The sequence below is a fragment of the Rana temporaria genome, chromosome 13 (assembly GCF_905171775.1).
Source record: "Rana temporaria chromosome 13, aRanTem1.1, whole genome shotgun sequence".
NCBI classification, from domain to species: Eukaryota; Metazoa; Chordata; class Amphibia; order Anura; family Ranidae; genus Rana; species Rana temporaria.
This window is the reverse complement of record NC_053501.1, coordinates 16,244,163-16,268,062: the sequence shown is the minus strand read 5'-3', so window position 1 is coordinate 16,268,062 and position 23,900 is coordinate 16,244,163. Positions and strand designations below refer to the sequence as shown.

General features: G+C 44.8%; 1 protein-coding gene across 4 annotated transcripts in view; it reads right to left on the bottom strand.

Moving 5' to 3' along the window:
* Nucleotides 1–23,900, bottom strand: part of NRXN3 (neurexin 3) — a 546,212-nt gene that overhangs the window by 488,154 nt on the left and 34,158 nt on the right. For all 4 annotated transcript variants that reach the window (XM_040333785.1, XM_040333786.1, XM_040333788.1 and 1 more), the window contains exons 3-5: nucleotides 12,563–12,580; nucleotides 6,438–6,467; nucleotides 5,840–5,851 (exon numbers count right to left, since the gene is read on the bottom strand). In XM_040333785.1, the coding sequence (XP_040189719.1) occupies nucleotides 5,840–5,851; nucleotides 6,438–6,467; nucleotides 12,563–12,580 (60 nt within the window). The remainder of the gene's footprint in view (nucleotides 1–5,839; nucleotides 5,852–6,437; nucleotides 6,468–12,562; nucleotides 12,581–23,900) is intronic.

The following is a 23,900-nucleotide window of genomic DNA, read 5'->3' as shown; positions in this document are numbered from 1 at the left end:
AAAGTTTTTTTTAAAACTGCGCATGCGCCGTCCCTGGGGGTATCCCAGTGCGCATGCTCGAAATTAAACCGGAACCAGCCAATGCTTACGACGGTGACGTCATTCTACGCAAAGTCCTATTCGCGAACGACTTACGCAAACGACGCAAAAAATTCAAAATTGTATGCGGGAAGGACGGCCATACTTAAAGCGGGGGTTCACCCTATTAAAAAAAAAAAGAGCCGGCCGTCAATCATCCTCCCTCTCCATAGGCACGCCCATTCCCCGCGGGAGTCGGAATCTTCAATGATCAATAGCACAGTGAGTACGGGGATAAAAAATGTAAGACCGGCATACTGTAGCTCGCGCTACGATGCCGAATGTAATGCTAGAATGATGTTAAGGAGGGTGAACCACCGCTTTAACATTGAGTATACCACCATTAAGCAGCTTTAACTATACGCCGGAAAAAGCCGAACGCAAACGACGGAAAAAAATGCGCCGGGCCGACGTACGTTCGTGGATCGCCGTAAATAGCCAATTTGCATACTCGACGCGGATTACGACGGAAAACGCCACCTAGCGGCCGCTGAAAAATTGCATCTAAGATCCGAAGACGTACGCCGGCGTAATTTCTTTGTGGATCTACCCCATTATCTTTATGTAGGCTGGCAGTAGAATCTGTGACCTTTGGGTCTTTTTTCTTTTCCCAACTGGGGGTCTCTCCCCCACCGAGTACTTGAAGGACCAGCTTTGGCAGGTCCCTAAGAAGTGGGATCCACCTAGCTCCAGACCAGAGTACCTGGTCCTGACAAAAGCTTCGCAACCTAAAGGGTTCAGGCAACATGGCCCTTCCTCTTTGGAGGTCAGTCCTATTCTGTACTCTAGTAAACTTTTTGTGTGCTGCGATTTCACTGTTCACTTTCTGCGCTGCAGGAATTTGGCAAGTACCGCACCGCAGAACTCCAAATAAAAAAAATAAAAAATAAATCAGAATTTGGTACTACAACTACATGCCAATGGATTACTTTTAATGTATTTGTGATTATACTGTTATTTTCCTCTAAGCCTTTATCTGTTAACCACTTGCCGACCGCCGCACGCCTATTTACGTTGACAGAATGGCATTGCGGGTCAAATGAGCGCATATATACGTCCCCTTTAACTTGCCGCTGTCGCGAGCTCCGTGACCATGCCCACGGGACCTGCGGACTCGATGTCCACCGGTGTCCTGCGATCGGGTCACAGAGCTGAAGAACGGGGAGATGTCAGTGTAAACACAACATCTCCCCGTTCTTCCTACTGTCATGTCACTGATCGTTTGTTCCCTGTCATCGGGAACAGCGATCAGTGATGTGTCATTCGTAGCCACGCCCCCCCAACAGTTAGAAAAATTCCCTAGGACACACTTAACTACTTCAGCGTCCCCTACAGGTTAACCCCATCACTGCCAGTGTCATTTTTACAGTAATCAGTGCATTTTTATAGCACTGATCGCTGTAAAAATGACAATGGTCCCAAAATGGTGTCAAAAGTGTCCGATGTGTCCAACATAATGTCGCAGCCATGATAAAAATCGCTGATCGCCGCCATTACTAGTAAAAAAATCTTTTAGAAAAATGCCATAAAACTATCCATTTTTTTGTAGACGTTATAACTTACGCAAACCAATCAATAAACGCTTATTCGATTATTTTTTACCAAAAATATGTAGAATAATACGTAACGGCCTAAACTTAGGAAGAAAAATGTTTTTTTTAATATATTTTTTGGGCATATTTATTATAGCAAAAAGTAAAATATATTGCATTTTTATCAAAATTGTCGCTCTATTTTTGTTTATAGCACAAAAAAATTAAAACCGCAGAGGTGATCAAATACCACCAAATGAAAGCTCTATTTGTGGGGGGAAAAAAAAGACGCCAATTTTGTTTGGGAGCCACGTCGCACAATTGTCAGTTAAAGCGACGCAGTGCCGAATCGCAAAAAGTGGTCTGGTCTTTGGCAAGACAAATAGTCCGGGGCTTAAGTGGTTAAAGAATTAAATATCCAATAGAATCAAAAATAATTTAAAAATAAAATCATTAATTGAGTAAATAATCATCAATTTATTTTTTTAGCAAATAAACAGGCAGTAAGCCAAAAATTGTTGAAATACACCCAAACCGCAAAAAAATAATTTTTTACCCCCCCAAAGAACAAAGAATTGTCCAAAGCAGCTGACAAAGATGTTGGGATTTGTAATTTCCAGATCATCAGCTTCATTAGTCCTCATAATGTGCAGAGAAGTGAAGCTTCGCTGGGTTGTGCGTGGTCCCTTCTGGCATGGCGGGGGTTAAGGTGGAGCAGTAGGGGGGTCTCCAGTCCCCCCCCCCCCCATGCCCGCACAGTCTGTCTATAGTCGCCCTGGCCTCATTTGCAAACAAATTGCCACAGTCACATCCTTATGTAAATAGGTCTCCTGGTAATTTTAAGATGATGAACATAAGTGTTTTGCCGCCTGAGGGCGCGTGTCTGGGAGGGACGGGGAGCGCGCTCACAGTAAACACCTGCTTCAAGGAGCGACGCATTCTTCCATACATCGCTCAGCCGCAGCGGTCACCTTGATGAAGGGAAGTTAGTCGATTTGTGAAATTTAGGAATGTTCCTAATGTCACCGGTTCAACATCCTCAAATCTACAGTATGCCTGAATCGGGAATCTACCGAGACGATTCTCAACCGTCATATGTTGATGAGACGCATCAGTGTGAACAAGTCTAAATGAAGACCCCATGTTTGTACAAATCGTGGTATCGGACTTTCCTACGCAACTTTTACCCCCTGGCAATGCCAAGGGTGAAAGAACAATATCTATTGATGATTATTTATTTAAGCCAATGTGTGGCTTTTCTCTTATTTTGTTCCTCACATAAACCTATGGGGAGGGTAATAATACCAGGGATGGGACAGTCTGGCCAAACAAATTGCCTCCTGAATTCCAAGCTGTTCTAATCGTCCCAAACTTACCTGAACCACGAGGGACATAATACTATTTGTCAATAAGGAATTCAATACAAATATAATATAGGATAATTGCAGATTACAGTAATGAGTACAGAAAATCAAACATTAAATGCAGCAGATATACAAGAATTGCAACCCGATTCAGTGCCACCATTGCACCAATAATTTTTATATTACGTCAATTCTCCATAACAAATTCAGAACATTCCAGAACCATTTCTTACCAATACTCCATACACTACCCACTACGTGTCCTAATGTCTTGCTCAGCTGCTTCCCACTACTACCCCACCCTACTCCACCAAGCTCTACTCCTCTGCTTATCATCACCTAACATTACTAAATTCAATTCCAACATCCTATACTCTCATATCTACACCAAATCATCACCAATTCCAACATCCTATACTCTCATATCATGTCTACAGCAAATCATCACCAATTCCAACATCCTATACTCTCATGTCTACACCAAATCATCACCAAATCCAACATCCTATACACTCATATCTACACCAAATCATCACTATATCCAAATTCCAACACACTGCTCTTTTATACCCTCAACATTACCAGCTTTTAGTTCACCATCCAGTATTATGCCCCTCTACTTCCCAACATCACCACCACTCATTAAAACATCCAGCACTCTTCTTCTCTACACTCCATCACCTTCTTTCCAACACCCAACTCATTTCTTCTCTAACCAAACATCACCACCTTCTATTGCAACATCCAAAACTTCAATCCACTCTGCCCCAACATCACCGCCTCCCATCCCAACATCCAACACTGTTCTTTTACACCCCAACATCACTACCTTCCATTCCAACGCTATGCTCTTTACACCCAATCAAAACCACCTCCCATTCCAACACACCACACTCTCCTCCTCTACACCTCATTTCAACAGCCAACACTCCGCATGTCTACACCCCAACATTACCACTGCCCATTCCAACATCCAGTAATGTGCACCTCTACACCCCAACATTACCACTGCCCATTCCAACATCCAGTAATCTGCACATCTACACCCCAACATTACCACTGCCCATTCCAACATCCCGTAATCTGCACCTCTACACCCCAACATTACCACCTACCAATCCAACTTTCAACAATCAACCTCATCTCCACCACCTTCTATTCCAAAACAGAACACTTTTTCTCTATACCCCGACAACGCCACCTCCCATTGCAACATTCAAAACTCTGCTCCTCCATGCCCCAACATCACCCCCCCCCCCCCTATTCCAACATCCAATACTCTGCTCTTTTAGATCTCAACATCACTCCCTCCCTTCCAACACTTAACACTCTGCTTCTCTATACCCAAACACTACCACCTTCCATGCAGCATCAAAAACTCTGCTCCTCCATGCCCCAACATCACACCCCCCACCCCATTCCAACATCCAATTTTCTGCTCTTTTAGATTCCAACATCACCCCCCTCCCTTCCAACACCTAACACTTTGCTTGCCTATACCCAAACACCACGACTTCCATTGCAACATCCAAAATTGTCTCTCTATGCCCCAACATCACCACCTTCCATGCCAACATTCAACACCCTGCTCTTTTACACCCCCACCATTACTACTGCCCATTTCAACACCCAGAAGTCTTCTCCCCTACACCCCAATATAACCATTGCCCAAACCAACATTTAACACTCTGCTCCACTACGCCCCAACATTACTACTGCCCATTTCAACACCCAGAAGTCTGCTCCCCTACACCCCAACATTACCACTGGCCATTCCAACATACAACACTATGCTCCTCTACACCCCAACATAAAACACTCTGCTCCTCTACACCCCAACATACAACACTCTGCTCCTCTACACCCCAACATACAACACTCTGCTCCTCTACACTCCAACATACAACACTCTGCTCCTCTACACCCCAACATACAACACTCTGCTCCTCTACACCCCAACATACAACACTCTGCTCCTCTACACCCCAACATACAACACTCTGCTCCTCTACACCCCAACATTACCACTGCCCTTTACTGCCCACACCCAGCAGTCTGCTCCTCCACGCCTCCAACAATCTCATTAATTGCATCTCAAATTCAACCACCTCACATTCCTACATTCAACACGGCTACTCTACCCCCCCCCCCCCCCCCCCGAAATGATCAAGTCTCATTTGAATATACAACACTTTTTTTCCTCACTTTAGCATTGCCACCCCCATTCCAACTAACACTCTGCTTCTCTACACCCAACATCACCACTTCTCCTTCAACCATCCAATGCCCTGCTTCTCTACACCCCAACATTACCAATATCCAACACTCTGCTCCTACAATTCAACATTGTCACCTCTCATTCCAACATCCAACACTGCTCCTCTACACCCCAATATCACCACCTCCCATTCCAAAACTCCCCTTCTTTACACCCCAACACCACACCACCACCCATCCCATCCCATTGTCCACCACCACCTTGGACATCCATTGTCCCATCTACCTAATACCCTATGATACTCCATTACATCTCAGCCTCACTCTTCTGTACATCACATCTTTTCTCATCCTAGCATCCAGTGCCCTTTCCGTAATCCTACTCCATACTACATAACTTCAAAGCTACACTAACTAATAAACAACCCAAACAAAAGATATTAGGAAAATAAAACATATATACAGTATATCATTATGAAATGTCACAGCACAATGGATAACAGATCATCAGAAGAAAATACATTTTGCAATAAATGATAATCACAGTACAAAAAACAAAATTAATCTTCAATGACCATGATCAATCCACAACTATTAAATGAAGCACAATGAACACACAGAACGGGTAAAAATAAAATTGTTCTCTACCTTTGCCTCTAGCTACAGCCAGCAGGGGGAGTCCAAGAGCGCAGGAAGAATTTTTATATAGAGAAAGAGCAAGTCAGGCACACGGTAATTTACTTTTCTTTTTTGCAACATGCTACCAAAAAAACATTTAGGTGTTAAGATGTGTAATGAAATAACACTGCAAACAGAAGTCAGGACACAGCAAAAATGGCAACAGTGGGGTCTGATGCAGGAACTCCGACAATGGCTCAGCTTGGGAATTTATTCATCATCGTTCCACTGGAACTCCTGAGTTACATTTCTGCAGTCAGGTCACCAGGAACCTATGAACATTCAACCGGGATCCCATGGTTTTGTTTAGATGCCCAATTACTCCTCCCCCCGTTAATCATCGTTTCCTGCAGACCATATTAACTGTTGCCAACAGGGACAAATGACAAGATGAGGGGTCTACAGGCCACCAAGGTGAGCCCATCTACTCCACACATCTTCAAACAGCAGCAGCACACCAAACAACTCAAAGAAGACATCTGAAAAATGGAGGTCAAAGGAAATATATGATACACAGAAAGGTAAGGGAAAGCGATGGCACCAGATGGGTATGGTGGGGGAAGCGTACCTTGGTCTTCCATCATAATATGGGCCAGCCCTTTAAAGGAAGAGAAAGAAGAGAGGAGCAGATAGATAAGACACACTATTTCACAGCAGAGTACAATGCCCTCAGTGGGGATTGTAGAGACACATACTTTAAATTAAGTATGGCACCCCCAGCATCATCACACCCTCTATCTCAGCTTTCTAGGCCATGCAGGAAAGCTGCTTCTTCAGAATAATAAGAACAAAGTTAATAAGGGCCCAGCAGAAGCAAAGTACCGCCAACTGACCTGCACCTCAAACCCATGACGGACTCAGGAGAGAACCTGTGAATGAACTACAGACATATAAATGGTGGGAACTTCAGAAGGTCCAGAAGGTCCAGCAGAAGCACAGAGGCCCCCAACTGACCTGCACCCCAAACCCAGGACGGACTGAGGGGGAGAACCTCTAATTGGGCTATAGACATGTAAGGTGGGAACTTCTGAATGCCCAGCAGAAGCAAACACGCCCCCAACTGACCTGCACCTCAAACCCAGGATAGACTCAGGAGAAAACCTGTGAATGGACTACAGAAAAAGAGAGTATCCATTGGCTAGACTTTTAAGGCACTGAAATTTAATTATATATAGAAATTGGTAAATATTATTGAAATACGGTATATACATGAATGTATTTCAATAATAACATTTTCAATTTTCAATATACAATTTAATTTCAGTGCCTTAGAAGTCCAGTCAGGGGATACTCTCTTTTTCTGTCTAGTTATTTGGATGAGGCCTGCTACAGAGACATACCCACCGATATTTAGTATTGTAAATGGACTACAGACATCTAAGGTGGGAACTTCTGAATGTCCAGTTGAAGCAAAGAGGGCCCCCAACTGACCTGCACCTCAAACCCAGGACTGACTGAGGAGAGAACCTCTAATTGGGCTATAGACATGTAAGGTGGGAACTTCTGAATGCACAGCAGAAGCAAAGAGGGCCCCCAACTGACCTTCACCTCAAACCCAGGACCGACTGAGGAGAGAACCTCCAATTGGGCTATAGACATGTAAGGTGGGAACTTCTGAATGCCCAGCAGAAGCAAAGAGGGCCCCCAACTGACCTTCACCTCAAACCCAGGACAGACTCAGGCAAAAACCTCTAATTGGGCTATAGACATGTAAGGTGGAACTTCTGAATGCCCAGCAGAAGCAAAGAGGGCCCCCAACTGACCTGCACCTCAAACCCAGGACGGACTGAGGAGAGAACCTCTAATTGGGCTTTAGACATGTAAGGTGGGAACTTCTGAATGCCCAGCAGAAGCAAAGAGGGCCCCCAACTGACCTTCACCTCAAACCCAGGACAGACTCAGGCAAAAACCTCTAATTGGGCTATAGACATGTAAGGTGGAACTTCTGAATGCCCAGCAGAAGCAAAGAGGGCCCCCAACTGACCTGCACCTCAAACCCAAGATAGACTCAGGAGAGAACCTGTGAATGGACTACAGAAAAAGAGAGTATCCCCTTAGTGGACTTTTAAGGCACTGAAATTGAATTGTATATAGAAAATTGAAAATATTGAAATGCATACATGAATGTATTTCAATAATAAAATTTACAATTTTCTATATACAATTTAATTTCAGTGCCTTAAAAGTCCAGTCAGGGGATACTCTCTTTTTCTGTCTAGTTATTTGGATGAGGCCCGCTACAGAGACATACCCACCAATATTTAGTATTGTGAATGGACTACAGACATCTAAGATGGGAACTTCTGAACGCCCAGTTGAAGCAAAGAGGGCCCCCAACTGACCTGCACCTCAAACCCAGGACGGACTGAGGAGAGAACCTCTAACTTAGGTGGGAACTTTTGAACGTCTAGAATGCCTCCAAGACTTCAGACACATTACTGCTCTACTAGGCCTTGTTCAACCAGGCATACTTAGGCGTACGTTTGTGTGTGGGCCCATGTTTGCCTTCACGTGTTTGTCTGCAGGCGTTCCATGCATCCCCGTTCAGGCACTCCTATTTATGTCAATTGGGACACAACAGCTGCACAGACACAACCACTGCTCTCAATTTGAAAGCCATTCCCCTGAACGTCTAGTACAACCTCATGTGAGCAAACATGGCCCTCACAAGGGCATACACTCAAGCACACCCGTATAAAAGAGGCCTTGGAGGTTCCTCCAACCCTACATCAGTTATTTATCTGAGTTATGTTGATTCTGGAAACTGGTGCAATACCTAAAACAGGGAATGACTAAACACTTGAGCAGACTAACTTATGACAATGACACAGCACTGACAGTGCTCAGAGGAAACTTGCACCAGTGTCAGGTGCAATGCTAAGGGGATGCAATCATTGCTTTTTCCAAATGATAAAAACAAGACAATGCAGTTACTATGTAATCATTTTAAACCAGTCTTTAACCAGCTTTTAATCCTTTCCCCCCCATTAGGGTTTTCATTCTACCTTCAATCCATCTTTCTAGATTTTTATTATAACTAAGAAATGGAGGGAAAAATAAAGCGTAATCACGGATGCAGCATGCTGCAGTTTGAAAGGATAGCTATACAATCATTTTATAAATGTCCTTTCTCCCCGCTTGCATGCTTTCAGGTCTTCTACCTATGGCTGGGAGCAGCACAGCCGCTTCTCTCTATTCTGTACATGTGCGTCATGGTCTCCACTAATTCCTACGGAAATGCCGTCTGTCATTCCAACAATTAACGGCTGTTCCATTGAAGTAAATGGAGATTGCCGGAAGAAGCATGGACAGGAGACTTTAGGAGGAGAAGAGGCCACACAGCTAAGGTCTCAGTTGTAAAGATGGGAAAATATAAGACTTGGGGAGGGATGGCTCAATAATTGTATTAAAAATAAGGTTATTCTTTAAGGCCTCATGCACACTTGAGCTCACAAACTCTTCTTTTACAGGTGTTCACTTTTTTTATGCCTCTAAACATCCCACCACGTTAGTCTATGTGTTCATAGTAGGGGGCAGGAGCTTTTACAGGCAAAAAAAAAAAAATCACCACTTCTGTGTTCAGGAATGGAGCGTTTTTGACTGAAAACACACCAAAATGAGACTAAGGGCCAGATTCACAAAGGTTAGCGGCTCTTTAGATCCGCGTAACCTATGTGATTTAAGATCCGCCGCCGCAAGTTTTTGAGGCAAGTGGGTAATTCTCAAAACACTTACCTCAAAACTTGCGGCGTCGGATCGTAAATCCCCTGGCGGAATTCAAATTCCGCGGCTAGGGGAAGTGTACTATTCAAATCAGCCGCGTCCCCACGTCGATCGAATAGGGCATGCGCCGTCCGCAAATTTTCCCGGCGTGCATTGCTCCCAATGACGTCGCTCGGACGTCATTGGTTTCGGTGTGAGCGTAACTTGCGTCCAGCGCGTTTGTGAATCGACGTACGCAAACAACGTAAAATTTTAAAATTCGACGCGGGAACGACGGCCATACTTAACATTGGCTGCGCCTCATAAAAGCAGGGGTAACTATACGCCGGGAAAACCCTTACGTAAACAGCGTAAAGTGACTGCGTCGGGCCCGCGTACGTTCGTGAATTGGCGTATCTCGCTGATTTACATATTCTCAGCGTAAATCAGCGAGAACGCCCCCAGCGGCCATTTTTAAATTGCAGTTAAGGTCCGATGGTGTAACACAGTTACACCTGTCGGATCTTAGGCATATCCATGCGTAACTGATTCTATGAATCAGTCTCATAGATATGACCGGCCTAACTCAGAGATACGACGGTGTATCAGGAGATACACCGTCGTATCTCTTTGAGAATCTGGCCCTAAAAGTGCAAAATGGCGTCTAAACGCACCCAAGTGCTAGGCGCAACAAAGGGGTTGTAAAAGTTTACCTTTTTTTTTTTAAATAACAAACATGTCATACTTACCTCCACTGTAAAGTTCGTTTTGCACAGAGTGGCCCCGATCTTCGTCTTCTGGGGTCCAACTGCTGTCTCGGCTCCTCCCTCCATCAGCTAACCCCCCTGGGAAGCGATTTCCCAAGGGGTTGCCTTGCGGGCACATTCCCGAGTCCTGTATTCAGCGTCCATAGCCGCCAACTACAGGACTCGGCCCCGCCCCCCAGCCTTCTCGTCATTGGAGTTGATTGACAGCAGCGCAAACCAATACACTGCGCTACTATCAATCTATCCAATGAAGAGCCAAGAAGCCCGGCTGAGAAGCCAGCGCGGGACTTTTGAGGGCTCAGGTAAGTAAACGGGGTGCTGGAGGGCATAGGATGCATTAAGGTGAAAAAAATGCAAAGCTTTACAACCCCTTTAAATGCTTGAGCCAGAATAAATTATGGCCAATGAAATGAACACACAAGTTCTTGTCGTGCCTAAACGGGTTTGCAAAAACGCAGTTTAGCCACATTTTTAAAGCCACTTTTCTCCTGCCTATGTACATGGGGCACATACTAAAGAATAGTATGGATATTTTGTCATAGTACATTCATCCAGCTTGGACCAATATAACTATGCATATACTATACCTGTGGGATCCTTCTACAAAATGGAAATCACTGTTATGGACACTGCTAATCCAGTGTTATCCACTAGCTTCCAGGTCCTGCCCTGCTGCATAGTGAACACAGGAAGTGGACCACTTGGCATGGGCACCATTCAGAGAACTTCTCATTGAATGCAAAGCATGGGGAGCATAAATGCCCGCATTCTCCACCTCTTCCAGAGAACTCTTTACATTCATTGATCAAATGCTAAACGATCCCTGAATAGCATCCATGCCAAGCAGACGATCTCCTGTGCTCAACGCCTCGGGGCAGTTTAACAACACAGAACCTGGAAGCTGGTGGAGATCACTGGAATAGTTGTGTCTACTACAGTGATTTCCAGCATCTAAAGCAGCCATTCTCAACCATTTTAAACCAGTGGTCTCCAAACTGCAGCCCGTTGCTTGCCTATATCCGGCCCTCTGGGCTCTATCCCTGCCACCGATAACATTACTCTTCCATCTGACACCACGACAACAGGGCACTATTTCTCCCACTGACACCAATAACGGTGTCCCTATGATGACCATAATGGGCCACTATTTCTCCTTCTAATACCAAATGTGGTGATATTCACTCCCACTGATGCCAGGGAAATTTCAATCCCGCCTGGTCAAAGTCTGGCCCTCCTAGAGTCTGAAGAACAATAAACCGGCTCTTTTTTTTAGAAAGTTTTGAGACCCCCCCATTTTAAACCATATGGTTCCCCCAGAGGTTGCTACTTGGCAAAACCAGTAGAATTAGGCCCCTTTCAGACGGACGGATAGAATGGTGCTTTTAGCTGCGGATTTTCCAATGTGTGCTAAAAGCACACAATGTTTTCCTATGGCCCCATTCACACGCATCGTTTGCGTGCGATTACGTTACATGCGGTTTGGTGCGAATAGAAAAAATAGAATTGAATGCGTCCAGGTGCGATGTAGCGCAGCTATATGCACATAACCGCAGTCTTTTTTGTCAACTGCGGATAGCAGCGTTTTAGAATTCAAGGGACCCAAACAAAAACAAAATAAATAAATAAATTAAATAAAACCGCAGCTAAACGCAGCCGCAGTTAAACGCACGTAAACGCATGTAATCGCATTGTGCAAATGCAGCTAATCGCAGTGCCTGGAGCCTTGAATTTCACAAAACATTTGTAGTGCTTTTAACTGCGGCAAAACAGCCGTCCGTCTGAAAGGGGCCTTACCCAATTATCTTTTTAGCCATCTATAATGGTTGCATTCTTCTTGACCTCCAATGTAGGGGACCCTTTCTCCATTGACACCGGATAAAATCGTTTTAGTAAGGGCCCTCCGAGACCTAAACAGGGGTAATAAGATTGAGATAGGCTGATCTATAGGGATCCCACAGGCATGGTATATGCATAGTTACGTTGGTCCAAGCTGAATCGATGTAAAGACAGCCATAGTTGGATTTCTAAAGCAAGAAAACCCATGAAAATTAACTAGTCTCCATGTGGGCAAGCGGGTAAAAAGATGGCTGACGGCTCTGCAAATTTCTTCCAGACTTTACAGCAGAAAAAGGATTGAAGGTGAATGAAAACTAAAACGCACGCCCCTCCCTGTCATCTCTGCCGGTTAAGTCTACATTCTTAGCTGGATGAGCTGGGGACTCACCTGGCAGGTCATTGGCATCTAAGTTGGCATGAGCAGAGAGAAAGGAAAGAGAAGAGAAAAAAAAAAAAAGAGTCAAACTCTGAGCACACGTGACCAACATTGCATGGAGTCGGCTACACATGCAATCACAAATGGGCGTTCCTCGGCCCCTCACCATGCCCCTCATGCAAGTGACAGGCACTGTGCATGGCTAGCGGAGCCAATCCGAAGCATCTGTCCGCTGGGGAGCAGATCGTCGCACACCTGGAAGAATATTTGTTAGAAAATATTCATGATATTCAAAGACAGACAACACACCGGCAGGATTCCTTGGACTTTCCTCACCGCCAATGGCCTGAATACACCCCCTCCCCCCTCCCCCATGAGTAATGGCACATGGACATAACCAGAACCTCTTCATATCACCAGACAGTTCCTCTAAGAAACAAACAGTTGCTGAAATATATATATCTCACCAGAGTTCAGCTTTAAATCCATTGGATCCGCTTATCAGCCAAACAACTGGCATTTCCTTAAAGTGTTACTAAACCCAGGAGCTTGCATTTATTATATCTGGTCCCCCACAGTACACAGAACATGGAAATACAATCATTTTAGTAAATATAAACAATAGCTTTTCTCATCAGCAGTATATAGCAGTCTTGTGATTTCTATCAGTGTCTGGTTAAAGCTTGTAGGCAGAGTTGTCATTCTCCGCCGATTGTCCAGTTAGGATGCAGGACCCCTGACCCTCTGCCTGGACAGTGCTGATTGACCGTGCGCTAATCACATGCACTCCCCCCCCCCCCCCAAAAAAAAAAAAAACTTTCTAGCAATACACACCAAACTGAGCATGTGCAGAGTGCGACCAAGGCTCCGTTCTACCAGGAGATATTTTTGGGGAGGATCAAACAGCCTTTGTACACAATGCAGAGGATTAACCCCTTAGGTTCCACAGTGAGTATAACAAGCATGCTTTACTGCATGTACAGACTGATTTTACTGTTGTGGGTTTAGTAACACTTTAAATCCATCAGCATATCAGCCAAACAACTGGCATTTCCTTAAGAAGTCAGTGATATCGGCCTCCACATTCCTCGCTTTATGGTTCTGATGGCTTGAGCAGTGCAGTAATTGGTACCGGGCAGGAGAGCGCAGTGCGCCGCTCTGTGCGTTTCCATACATAATATTCCTTCCATAAAGCAAACTTCACACACAAGACCAATCAATGATCAATGATAGAGGATAAACCCACCCCCCCCCCCCTGGTTCTAGATCCATCCTATATCTATAGAGCCCATAAGAATCAATTCTACTGGATCAGAACCAGGAATACCACCCATAACCCACACCTGGGTCTGTGCACCTGGCAGTGCAGGGGTTAATCAGCTGTGTTCTATTCTCACTTCCCATTGGATGATGGCGTCAATGAAACCCCAACAGATCCTGCCTATTATCCCCTTCTTTCCCAGCCCTGGCCATCCCTTTAACTGGGTTACCACCTCTGGTGGGCTGGGGTTTGGAAGCCTGCCCGATCATGTGACCATGGTCATTGCCGGCGGCTCCTGATTACTAGAGTCTGGGCGCGGACCTTGACAGCTCGGTCAGCGAGCTGGGAGCGTGCATTGGGGCGAGTTCAGCACAGAAACCTCTGCTGCCCATGGACACATATGTGCGGCATGTGGGCGTTAAAGACCACCCAATCCGCCGCTGTACATATTACATGGGTGACAACTAGTGATGCAGCGAAAATATGGTTTTTGAAGTTGTGGCAATAATGGCTGCCGACTGACGCAATTTTGCCCCAACTTTAATGTGATTTTGCCATGATTTTGACGCAATTTTGCCATGATATTGATGCGACTTTACCGCAATTTTGCCTCGATTTTAATGCGAATTTGACGCAATTTTGCCTCGATTTTAATGCGAATTTGACGCAATTTTGCCTCGATTTTAATGCGAATTTTACGCAATTTTGCCTCGATTTTAATGCGAATTTGACGCAATTTTGCCTCGATTTTAATGCGAATTTGACACAATTTTGCCTCGATTTTAATGCGAATTTTACGCAATTTTGCCTCGATTTTAATGCGAATTTGACACAATTTTGCCACTATTTTAATGCGAATTTGACGCAATTTTGCCACGATTTTAATGCGAATTTGACGCAATTTTGCCACGATTTTAATGCGAATTTGACACAATTTTGCCACGATTTTAATGCGAATTTGACGCAATTTTGCCACGATGATTTTAATGCGAACTTGACGCAATTTTGCCACGATTTTAATGCGAATTTGATGCAATTTTGCCACGATTTTAATGCGAATTTGATTCAATTTTGCCACGATTTTGATGAAATTTTGCCATGATTTTGATGCAACTTTACCACGATTTTGATGCAACTTTACCACAATTTTGCCACGATTTTACCGCAATATTGCCACGATTTTGATGTGATTTTACCTTGCTGATGGTGTGCTTCTCATAAGTCATTTGGCTCAAAAAATGCATCAAAAACGCAACACTATTTTTGATGTGTGCTTTCTGCATTTTCAATGCATTTCAGTAGAGCCAAAAAGGACCAAAAATGCAGCAAGCTGGATTTTTAACACGGTGCTGATAATGGCCAGCAACTCATATTAATTAAAACGTTGAATATAATAAAATTATTTATATATAATATATAAACTTTTTAAAAACCGCCAAATTCCGGTTTCGGCCAAGGACATCCTGAATTTTCAGTTTCAGCACATCAGGGACTTCTGCGTGTAAGGCAGCCCATTAGAATGAATAAGCTGCGCTACGCAGGATGAGCAGGAACCTTGCGCATGCTCTGTCGCACCTGCATGGTTTGAATGGACCCTAAAGCGGTATATAACCCAAAAGCCAAAAAAAAATCATATTGTAGCTTACCAATTATTAGATGTGATGGCAGTATTCGTTTTCTTTTTTAGTCTTTTTTCTATTTTTACTTAGTGATCTGGCCACTAACACACCGCTGTATTAGAGTGCCTTGACTCTGGATGAAGGAACACAGGGGGCACTTTTGGACAGCAGCAGTGTCAGTCTGGGGGGAGGGGAATGCTAGAAATACTAGCAGATTTAGATACACTAACAAATTTAGTGCCAAGCTCCAGCTATATAATCAGTTACAGCAGGGGTCTCAAACTGGCGGCCCTCCAGCTGTTGAGAAACTACAAGTCCCATGAGGCATTGCAAGGCTGAGAGTTACAAGCATGACTCCCTCTGGCAGAGGCATGATGGGACTTGTAGTTCAGCAACAGCTGGAGGGCCACCAGTTTGAGACCCCTGAGTTACAGCAAACCTAATTTTTCCTTTCGGGATAAAGGTTTTACATGAATAAAAGCTGACCACTGTAAGCACCCCTGTCAGTGATAAATGGATTGCCTCATCCCTGTAACTGATACATCTGGAAGAGAGCTTGTCCTAAAAAAAAAAACAGACTCGCTGGCTGGATCGCCAGATGAAAATAGAAGAAAGCCTTAAGAAAAGAAAAAAAATGCAGCCATCACATGTAGGAATCGGTAAGCTGCAATATAATAGAGGTTTGCTTTTGGGTTGAATACCGCTTTATATAAACATTTGTTACAAGATGAAGAAGATTGAATAACTCGTCTATTACACTTTGTATCCACAGTTCTCATATCTAGCCAACATGAGTGTATTAGTGGATTATGTAATATTTGGACAGAACTCCCCCCCCCCCTCTGGAATTGGTGAGGGCGCCCCCACCCTCGCTCTCTCCATGATGGGAAGATGGAGAAAGTGTCATGTGACCTGTAAGCGCGTTGCACCTCGGCGGTCAGGTTATTGTTGGGATAATTTGCGCTCGGGATGACAGACAACACAAGGAGGGCAGAGAGTAAATATTTAATCCGTGCGCCTTTCATGGCTTTATCCTCGCCGTTTCCTGCGACATGCGATCCCGACCCGGCGCACGCAGACCCACCAGTGCAAACACTGCGAGAAACACGAGACAGCATGGACGGGTTAACCTCTTCATCCCTGATGGGGGGGGGGGGGCTGTTTGTATTCATTTACTGAACAATGGCCAACCCTACAGGTCACACAGGTCTGCATAATAGTTGTTGGTAGATCTAATGAGGACTGTACAATCAGATTGTATAGTGTATAGAGCTATGAAGATATGAGAAGAGAGGAGAAGAGAAAACAACAAGAGAGAAGAGAGGTGGAGAAAAAAGAGAAGAGGAGAAAGGCGGAGAAGAAAAGAGATGAAGAAAATGGAGAGTGAAATAAAAAGGAAAGAGAAAGAAATGGAGAGGGAAACAGAAAGAGAGAAAGAAAGGAGGAGAAAGAGAAAGAAATGGAGAGGGAAACAGAAAGAGAAAGAAGGAGAAATGTTGCGTACACACGATCGAATTTTCTGACAACAAATGTTCGATGGGAGCTTGTTGTCGAAAACTCAGACAGTCTGTAGGCCCCATTCCGACAACAAAAATTGGAGAGCTGGTTCTCAAATTTTCCGACAAAATGCGTTCGTCGGAAATGTTTTGTTGTTGTCAGAGTGTCCAGCAAAAGAGAAAAGAGAGAGAGAGCGCAAGAGAAAGAAAAGAGAAAGAAGAGAAAGAAAGAAAAGAGGACAAAGAAGAGAACGAAAGAAAAGAGGAAAAAGAAGAGAACGAAAGAAAAGAGGAGGAAGAAGAGAAAGAAAAGAGGAGGAAGAAGAGAAAGAAAAGAGGAGGAAGAAGAGAAAGAAAAGAGGAGGAAGAAGAGAAAGAAAAGAGGAGGAAGAAGAGAAAGAAAAGAGGAGGAAGAAGAGAAAGAAAAGAGGAGAAAGAAGAGAAAGAAAAGAGGAGAGAGAGAGAGAGAGAGAGAGGAGAGGAAAAGAGGAAGAAGGAGAAAGAGAAAAAAGAGAAGAGGGAGAGAGAAAAAGAGGAGAGAGAGAAAGAGGAAGAGGAGAGAGAGAGAGAGAGAGAGAGAGAGAGAGAGAAAGAAAAGAGAAGAGAGAGAGAAAGAAAAGAGGAGAGAGAGAGAAAAGAGGAGAGAGAGAGAGAGAAAAAAAAGAGGAGAGAGAGAGAGAGAGAAAAAAAAGAGGAGAGAGAGAGAGAGAGAGAGAAAAAAAAAAGAGGAGAGAGAGAGAGAAAAAAAAGAGGAGAGAGAGAGAGAGAGAGAGAGAGAAAAAAAAGAGGAGAGAGAGAGAGAGAGAGAAAAAAAAGAGGAGAGAGAGAGAAAAAAAAGAGGAGAGAGAGAGAAAAAAAAAAAGAGGAGAGAGAGAGAAAAAAAAAAAGAGGAGAGAGAGGAAAAAAAAAAGAGGAGAGAGAGAGAAAAAAAAGGAGAAAGAGAGAAAGAAATGAGGAGAGAGAAAGAGAAAAGAGATTGGAAGAGAAAAGAGAAAGAAAGATTGGAAGAGAAAAAAGAAAAAGAAAATAAATGAGATAGTAGAGAAAAGAAAGAGAAAGGAGGAGAAAGAGAAAGAAAGAGATAGAGAGAAAGAGAAATAAAGAGAGAGAGAGAGAACGAGAAAGAGAATGAAAGAGAGAAAGAAAGAGAGAGAAAGAGAGAAAGAGAGAAAGAAAGAAAGAAAGAAAGAAAGAAAGAAAGAAAGAAAGAAAGAAAGAAAGAAAGAAAGAAAGAAAGAAAGAAAGAAAAAACGTAATGAAGCAAAAGAGAACGAGCGAAAGGAAGAGAAAGAAAAAAAAAGAGGAAGAGAAAAAGAAAAAATGGGAGAGAGAGAGAGAGAGAGAGGAGAGAAAAAAACGCAAGAAAGAAAGAATGAGTGAGAAAGAGCTAGAGAAGAGGGTAGAGAGATCAGAATCCAATCAGATTCAATAACCAATAGCCTCTGTGGTTAGGAGATAATGAAGTACTTTGGGGACAGTCCAATGTTTATATTACTCTAACAAGGACGACTGTCTTTGAGTTCCTCCTGCATAATGGTGGGCAGGCAGCTTGTGCCATTATAGGAGATATAATGTGTGGTGAGCTTCACCCACCATATCATACTTAGCCCCCAATAGTAGAAGTGATCTGTGACAGACAATGAAATGCTGTGTACAGTATATAGATATTTATATATTACACATTTCTCACTCGGCTGTCACTGATCTCTATGATCGGTTACATTATATCTGTTCTGCTTTTTTATTTTATTTACACAGATCCTTTTTTTAATTTATATTTGGTCTTCACTGATCCCCCGGGGGCCCCTAGTAAAGCGGTGTGGCCCCCGGGAGCAGTGTGCGGAGCTCTTCCCGGTGTCAGGGTGTATCATGTAACACGGCAGGAAACCTGAATAAAAGGCCAGAGCGACACCTGTGTATTAAATATTTACCTCCCCGTGTTATTAGGAGCCGAGCAAATTAACCGCCGGCCTCTCCGGATTTACCCGCCAGTCTGATCTTTTATCAAATGTAACCACTTCTAATGCGAATTCCCACAGCGCCACCCGGCTAGGAAAAGGCCACGATTAACCCCTGCCTGCCCGGAATGCCGAGCGTCTCCTGAATACAGAGGGGCCCTTCTAGAATCCGACTTCTGCGGAAACATGACATAATCCAAACGCGATCGTTCTCGTTAATCTGGGGATCGCGGATATAAAAAGTATCCTTATTAATGAGCAGCTTGTGTCAGGTATGGGACGGTGTTCACCAACTTGTGCGTCACGGCTGTTTTGCACCAATTCCCATGCGATTCCGAATCGCCACGTGTCGCTGGTGGCAGACAAAAGCACATGAAGGGATGGACTTAAGGCAACCACCATCCAATGTGGTGGGCAGACCGCGATTGTAACGTCTGTGGATGGCAGTAGACGCAGTCCATTTAACCCGTTTTTTCTTTGCCTTCCTCTGGATCAACTGTGGGTATATGGGATTGTACGATATTTATACATTTATACAGGCAGTGTTTTATGAGGATTTCTTTTTTTTTTGCCATTTCTTGTTTCTAATTATTTTTAGCCAATGGAAGGTTACGGCCAGATTCACAAAAGGGATACGACGGCGTATCTCCTGATATGCCGTCGTATCTCTGTTTCTATCTATGCGGCTGATTCATAGAATCAGTTAAGCATAGATATCCATAAGATCCGACAGGTGTAATTGTTTTACACTGTCGGATCTTAGGATGCAGTACCGCGGCCGCCGCTGGGGGGAGTTTGCGTCGTAAACCAGCGTCGGGTATGCAAATTAGCAGTTACGGCGATCCACGACGGATTTTCGGGTTCGCTACGTCGCCGCTAGTCTAGTTTCCCGTCGCAAAGTTAGTCGTCCTTTTGGGTGCCCTAACTTTAGTCAGCAAACGTATTGCTGTCTAAAGTATGGCCGTCGTTCCCGCGTCGAAATTTAAAAATGAACGTCGTTTGCGTAAGCTGTCCGGGAATACGGAATTACGCTACGCGCGTCGCCGTTCGAACAAATGACGTCACGGCGCGCAAAGCACGACGGGAACTGAGCATGTGCAGTAGGTCCGGCGCGGGAGCGCGCCTAATTTAAATGGCACACACCCATTTGAATTGGCCCGCCTTGCACCGGAGGCCACGGGCGTAGTTTTCATCGCAAGTGCTCTGTGAATCAGGCGTTACACCGTCGCTCACCTACGTGAATCTGGCCCTAAGATCCTAGGGCCAACAGAATGGACGTTTTTTTTTTAATTAAAAAAAAAAAAATCATTTAGCATTTGTACAGGCATTTTTTGTGTTTGTGTTTTTTGTGTTTGAGTGTTTCGCCATTTTTATGTATTTTTTCTATTTATTTTGAGCCAGTAGAAAACTAGTTACTCTGGGAAACAGAATAGTCGTTTTATTTATTTATTTTAGCATTTGTACAGGTGTCTTAATGTTTTTTTTTTTTTTTTTGGCATTTCTTGTTTATTATTTTTAGACATTGGGAAACTTGTAACTAGAGGAAACAGAATGGTCAATTTTTTATTTATTTTTTTTAGCATTTCTACAAGATTTTTTTAGCATTTCATGCTAATTATTATTAAAACAAGAAATGCTCAAAAAAAACTAAAAAAGAAAAAAAAAAACACAAAAAAAAGCCTGTAGAAATTAAAGAAAAAGGAGAAACAAAGGAGGAACAAAAAACCCAAAAAAACGCCTGTACAAATGCTAAAAAAACAAAAACAAACAAAAAAAAACATCCATTCTGTTGCCCCTAGGAACCAACTTTCCATTGGTGTGTTTTCCAGGTGCCTATTTTCAAGCTCGCATTTGTGAAACCTGGACATACCATTTAAAAAACGCACCAAAAACGCCTTTGATAAGTTTTGGGTAGGTTGTCCATTAATTCCATTGGGGACCTGCGTTTTTGGTGCGGCTTTGAAAAGGACTTCTTTAAAAACGCACGAACCCCGCAGCGCAGTGGTGTGAACAGTCCCAAAAGGATTTAAAGGAAAACATTTTTTTTTTGCATTTTATTTAACAAGGAAAAAACGGAGCAAAAAACGAAATCGGTGTGAAGGGGCCTTAATAACGGATTTGACCAGTCGCTGTGATTTGATTGGCTGTCGAAATTTGCAGTTTGCCGGCAGTGTTCCTCACAGCGACTGCGCCGAGAATAATCGACTGATTATTGTGCAATAGAATTCTACTTATTGAACTAGAATATGGCACTAGTGACGTCACACCTATGCGTTGTGTTTACGCGCAAGAATGTTGCCGCAAGTCCGGCTTGTCCTGCATCGAGCTGCGTTATGTGTGTGTGGGGGGGAGACAATAGACTGAGCTCCTATGTGGGGGGGGGGGGGGGGACTATCAGTATAAGGTCCCATTTACACCTAGTGTAGCGGGAATGTGCATTTTTGCGGGTTTTTGCGCTTTTTTCATGCATTTACGTGCGATGCTCATAAGGCAGCCCATCCACCAGACAAATGTGTGGAAGAAGCTCCTGCACTCTTTCGGGGAGTAGGGTCTTGCATGTTTTTGGCACCATCGTTATACATTTCGCTGCACGCAAAAATGCGTCTGCTGCCTGCGTTTGGTGCGTGAAAGCAGCTTAAATGTCGCCCCCCCAGAATCAACGCCAGGTACAGGAATGATAAAGTGGAAACAAAATGATTTAATGAAGGAGAAGGATGACGGCCTCAGATCAGAGCGCGCCGCTGTCACCCGGAGGGAGGGGGGGGGTGACCTCATTACGGCGTGAAAACAGATCATTGCTTAATCCTTATTATCTGCCGCCTTCCAATAATAATACATTGGACCCCCTTCATCTCTGCCCCCCCCTTGACCTACGCACCTACCCCTGTCCTAACAGTCCCCCCTTCCCAAGACTATGAAGAAGCAAGCCCAGCACCCCCCCTGCCCAGGCGGAGAGCGGGGAGATTACTTCTGTGGAGTGATCATTTGGGGCAATCTGCCGTCCAGACGGGACCCTCCCAGGCCGGGGCGGGGAGGAGAGATCACTGGAGTGTGTAAAACAGATTAGAAAACGGGGAGAGGATTATCGACTGTAATGGAGGTCAATAGACACGGGACGCTGTTAACCCCCGCACTGCCAGGCCCAGAGACGCCCCCCCCCCATTCACCCTGAGGATATACACCAGATGGGGCTCTCTAGGAAATGAAAAGAGAACATTTTATTAGAGAAAACCAACAGAGGAGCCTCTGGTGTGACCAGGCAATAGATGTGAACATCCAACACAAGAGAACACGCAGCGGGGTCACAGATCAGAGTACACACACCGGGGGTCACAGATCAGAATACACACACCGGGGGTCACAGATCAGAATACACCCACCGGGGGTCACAGATCAGAGTACACACACCGGGGGACACAGATCAGAATACACACACCGGGGGTCACAGGGCAGAATACGCACACCGGGGGTCACAGAGCAGAATACACACACCGGGGGTCACAGATCAGAATACACACACCGGGGGACACAGATCAGAATACACACACCGGGGGTCACAGGGCAGAATACGCACACCGGGGGTCACAGAGCAGAATACACACACCGGGGGTCACAGATCAGAATACACACACCGGGGGACACAGATCAGAATACACACACTGGGGGTCACAGATCAGAATACACACACCGGGGTCACAAATCAGAATACACACACACCGGGGGTCACAGATCAGAATACACACACACCGGGGGTCACAGATCAGAATACACACACCGGGGTCACAGATCAGAATACACACACACACACACACACCGGGGGACACAGATCAGAATACACACACACACCGGGGGACACAGATCAGAATACACACACACACCGGGGGACACAGATCAGAATACACACACACACCGGGGGACACAGATCAGAATACACACACCGGGGTCACAGATCAGAATACACACACACCAGGGGTCACAGATCAGAATACACACACCGGGGGTCACAGATCAGAATACACACACCGGGGTCACAGATCAGAATACACACACCGGGGGTCACAGATCAGAGTACACACACACCGGGGGTCACAGATCAGAATACACACACCGGGGTCACAGATCAGAGTACACACACACCGGGGTCACAGATCAGAGTACACACACACCGGGGGTCACAGATCAGAGTACACACACTGGGGTCACAGATCAGAATACACACACCGGGGTCACAGATCAGAATACACACACCGGGGGTCACAGATCAGAATACACACACCGGGGGTCACAGATCAGAATACACACACTGGGGTCACAGATCAGAATACACACACACCGGGGGTCACAGATCAGAATACACACACACCGGGGGTCACAGATCAGAATACACACACACGGGGGTCACAGATCAGAATACACACACCGGGGGTCACAGATCAGAGTACACACACACCGGGGTCACAGATCAGAGTACACACACCGGGGGTCACAGATCAGAGTACACACACCGGGGGTCACAGATCAGAATACACACAGCGGGGGTCACAGATCAGAATACACACACCGGGGTCACAGATCAGAATACACACACCGGGGTCACAGATCAGAATACACACACCGGGGGTCACAGATCAGAATACACACACCGGGGGTCACAGATCAGAATACACACACACCGGGGGTCACAGATCAGAATACACACACCGGGGTCACAGATCAGAATACACACACACCGGGGGTCACAGATCAGAATACACACACACCGGGGGTCACAGATCAGAATACACACACACTGGGGGTCACAGATCAGAATACACACACTGGGGTCACAGATCAGAATACACACACACACCGGGGGTCACAGATCAGAATACACACACACACCGGGGGTCACAGATCAGAATACACACACACGGGGGTCACAGATCAGAATACACACATCGGGGTCACAGATCAGAGTACACACACCGGGGTCACAGATCAGAATACACACACGGGGGTCACAGATCAGAATACACA